The following is a 4,091-nucleotide window of genomic DNA, read 5'->3' as shown; positions in this document are numbered from 1 at the left end:
AATATTTTAAGAAAAGTTGAAGTCTCATAAATTTTATCTAAAAAAAAAACGTATTTTTTCTAACATTGTCAAAATAAAAGCTGCACTTCTCCATGAGATTCTTCAAAATAAAGGCACAGTTTTCTTGTCAGTCTTATTAAAATAAAATGTATATATCCTAAATGCAATCCTTTCCCCTGGGTAAACCTACAAAACATTGTATGTTTATATGATTGGATATGACTCAGCTGCTGCCACATCACATTTCAGCTCATCTGTAAAACTAACAGAGTTTAGACATTTCTAGGTTTTTTGTATCAGTTCAGTGTGATCTTTACTGAGATTTTGTTTCAGACTCGTATTGTTTTATTGTCAAATGTAAAACCCTTCTACTTTTTTTGTTTATGGAAGAAACGTGATCATTTAAGGCAAGAACATTTAAAGTGAATTAAGAAAATAGAAAACATCCTTTTGCTGTTCAGTTTGTTTGAACATTTTAACAAAGAAAAATCACATAAAAAGTTAGAGGCATATTTTTGTGTTTCTTTCCGTGTGTCTCATAAAATCCTCTGAGTGGAAAGATGTGAGTTCTGGTTCTGGCTGTCCCACATGTGGAGCCTCAGAACCGGAGGGCGGGGCCAAACCACATCTGGATGAAAAACATCTGGAGCTCTTTCTCCGCCTGCTGCCGGGGAGAAACACCGACACGACGGCTGAGAGAGGCGGCCGAGCCCCGTGTCTTTGTCCCAAAGATCATGGCTCGGTTCTGGGCTCTTTGGACCGGGATACTCGTCTTCATGACAGCCTGTAAGTCCTGCCTGATGCCGGGGAGTCTGTCTGTTGGCAGAGGGGATGGAGGAGGGGGGCTTTGTTTCAAATGATCATCTCTGAAAACACTCAAACTTTTAACAAACTAATTTTATTATTTCATTTCGGTCAGAACTGATTCAGAACATTTGACTCATCTTTTACTAACGATAGATAGATAGATAGATAGATAGATAGATAGATAGATAGATAGATAGATAGATAGATAGATAGATAGATAGATAGATAGATAGATAGATAATCATGGTTTAAATGCTTTTAAATGGGGGGTATTATGTATTTATAGTTAAATTCTATACCACATTTAATGTGGTAATCTATGTTAATCTATTACCTTCAGTTGCTGTGAAAAATGCTATGGTATCAACACTTTGCATCATGGTGTATCTAAATTGAAATTTACCTCTGCCTCTTTAAGAACCTACCATTTCGGACACTCCCACTTTAGCACTTCTTCACAACAGTGCTTCCGGGGCAGGGGCACTCTGTAGCAAGTACACTTCGCTGCAGCATGCAGAACGGGGCGGTGACGGACCTTTCCGTCAGTCCCATACCTTATATGGAAATGGGACTATTGCATTCCGAACATGAAGGGGGCGCTAGTGACACTATTTTCTGTCGAACACTTTCAACATTAAAAATACAAATTTAACATTTCCCGTACCAACCGTGTTATAATAATTATAATAATATTAACGCATTTTATTTCACAACGCCTTTCAAAACACCATAGAACGCTATCAACATTAAAAATACAAATTTTACAGTAAGGAAATGGCTACAAAACGTGTTATGTCACGTGGTATGTCCCTTTTTCATTTTCAAATCTTTATTAAATCTTTGTTGTTTTTGGATATTAAAATTATATTACAGTAACGGTTAGGGTTAGGGTTAGGGTTTTCTTCTTCCTTTGCTCTCTTAATCCCGTGTCTTTAAGGAGCAACCTTCATTTCCGGAATGTAATGTCCCATTTCCATATAAGGTATGGGACTGACGGAAAGGTCCGTCCCCGCCCCATTCTGCATGCTGCAGCAAAGTGTACCTCCTCGGTAGGCCAGGAGTGCCCTGCAGACTCAGCTCCAGGGAGAAGCTTTGTACAAATAGGCGGTGCTTTGTACCAGCAATCCTTCAGGCAGCTACGAGATTCAAGGATTTCTCAAACATGCATGAATGAGTCAAAGCAACATTTTGTGTATGTTTTTAATGAGGGAATGACATTTTCCCATGAAATAAAGCTAAAAAAAAAGTCCATTTTGCATAATCTCCCCACCACCCACCCAAAAAAGAGACAAAACTTTATTTTTCTTTCTCAGGTTTGCTTGTAAAAAACACAACGTTGTCTAAAAGTTCCATATTTTTTTAGAAAATAAATATGCCTAAACCAAACATTTGCAACAACCTACAAGAGTTAGCATGTTAGCAGATAAAATATGCATAAATAATAAATCAGCCTGTCAGACTCTGACATAACTTTAATTAGAAGAAGTAATGTTCTGTGCAGTAATAATACTTTAGATTTATAAACACAAATAAAACAGCCTGTGGTAGCATGATTTACCAAGAATGCAGAAACACGGAATAAATGCACAGAAAGTCTGTGTGTATGGTCGTCAAATGATTTAATTCTGAGCAACAACACAGCAGACGGTCAATCAGGAAGTCTGTCGTGTTGTGACTGGCTCTCGTCAGTGGAGAGCCAATGATATAACATCATGTGACATGCTTACAGCCAATCACCATTCGACAAATGTAACCACTTAACCAATAACAGGTCTCTCAGCCCAGAAGCTACCTTATCAAAATAAAGAGAGGTCATGCATTGCTGGAGTCTTGAAGTCTGGGCCGATAGAGTAAAACAGCCGAAACTAGTTAATCATAAGATATGATTACTGGACAGTGTCAAGGTAGAACAGACATACATAATTAATCCATAACAATCCCTCCTCTTGAGTAAACAATACTCAAAACCAAAACAAATGGAATAATTATTAAACCGTCCAAACACAAATGCATTGCCCAACAACAAATACAATGGAAAAATAAGGGGAAAATAGTGCAAGTTATATGACGACCAACAACATATACATTCAAGCAATGTAAGATACAGCAGGAAAAGCCATAAATGACAAATGAAACATCATTACACATCAGAAGAATCGATGAAGAAAAACATGTCAAAATTTAAAAAACTTAAAAGTCCAAAACTCAGACAAGGTATCACAACACAAGTTCTGCCTCCCAGTGAATTAGTAGTGACATGTACCACTTGTGTGCCATCAGAATCTTATCTTGGATAATGTGTTAACTTAATAACAACTAGTTGTCAATAAATGAACCTTAAGTAATGCAAATTAGGACAAAGTGAGTTGAAGAAATGCTGAAGGCATTAACTTCTAGCAAAGCGATTGGACAAGTTCAAAAGCAAATCATAAATGAAAGACAGCAACCTTCATGATTAAATGTGGAAATGTCATCAAAATGTGCAAAATTCAGTTCCCACCCCATTCAGGTAACAGGTCCCCAAAACAATTCAAGATCACTTTATTCAAAAAAACCACAGTGCCCATAAGGCATGAACTCAAATGTATGGATTACTGGCATGAGCATGCTTGTGCAATGAAAAGAGAAGAAAGTTTAACAAAAATAACAAACAAAAGCTAAATCTAAAGTCTAAATAAATTAAACTAAAAGAAATAGCACCCCTCTCCTCTTGTTACACCCAAGCTAAACCCTAAAGTAAGCCTAGATCTAGTCCTTCTGTGAATGACGTAGACGTTGTTAGACAGCAACTCTCAGCTCCCGGACCTCAACCACAAAACCCAGACGGGTGAATTCTCCCTCAAATATGTCTTCATGGCATACCAGGCTCGAGGTAGCAGAATGCCCCCTTCCCAGTGTTGTGTCCTTCTCGGTTCATCTGAGGCTGTCGGCGACTGGACCCTCTGTCTCCCCTCCGTCTGGTGGCTGCTTGCTGCTGAGTTTCTCTCCTGGTGGGTGGCTGGAAAATCAGCGAGCGTCTGCCTGTAAGCTTGTTGACGTCAAAAAATGCTCTTGAGCTAACACTTGAATGAAGAAAAGGCGATATCTTCAGCTTTGGACATGTTTATTGCGAGAGAGATGTAAAAGAGGGTCCTCACAGCGTGATGGTAAAAATGGACTCCGCACAAAGGGCGCGCCCCCGCTCGTATGCGCGTCCACATTCTTAAAGAGACAGTACATGAAAATACACCACATATCCCCCCTTCGATTCTTCAGAATCGACAAATAACCAAACATCCATACAG

The 4,091-nt window shown here is 38.7% G+C and overlaps 1 protein-coding gene and 1 long non-coding RNA gene across 2 annotated transcripts in view; both read left to right on the top strand.

The window, feature by feature from the left end:
• Positions 1–508: 508 nt before the first annotated feature.
• The window catches only part of tgfbr2l (transforming growth factor beta receptor-like), a gene marked incomplete in the record, with an annotated part of 43,689 nt that continues 40,106 nt past the window's right edge, over positions 509–4,091 (top strand). Inside the window, 1 exon segment of the mRNA XM_014019760.1 lies at positions 509–786. Coding sequence (XP_013875214.1) covers positions 633–786 — 154 coding nt within the window.
• The window catches only part of LOC106525497 (uncharacterized), a 6,283-nt gene continuing 4,590 nt past the window's right edge, over positions 2,399–4,091 (top strand). The window contains exon 1 of the long non-coding RNA XR_001311123.1: positions 2,399–2,578. This is a non-coding gene — a long non-coding RNA (uncharacterized LOC106525497). The remainder of the gene's footprint in view (positions 2,579–4,091) is intronic.

This window comes from Austrofundulus limnaeus, unplaced genomic scaffold (assembly GCF_001266775.1).
Source record: "Austrofundulus limnaeus strain Quisiro unplaced genomic scaffold, Austrofundulus_limnaeus-1.0 Scaffold229, whole genome shotgun sequence".
In the NCBI taxonomy this organism is placed as follows: Eukaryota; Metazoa; Chordata; class Actinopteri; order Cyprinodontiformes; family Rivulidae; genus Austrofundulus; species Austrofundulus limnaeus.
Note: the sequence above shows the minus strand (reverse complement) of the source record. Positions and strands in the feature narration are given on the sequence as shown.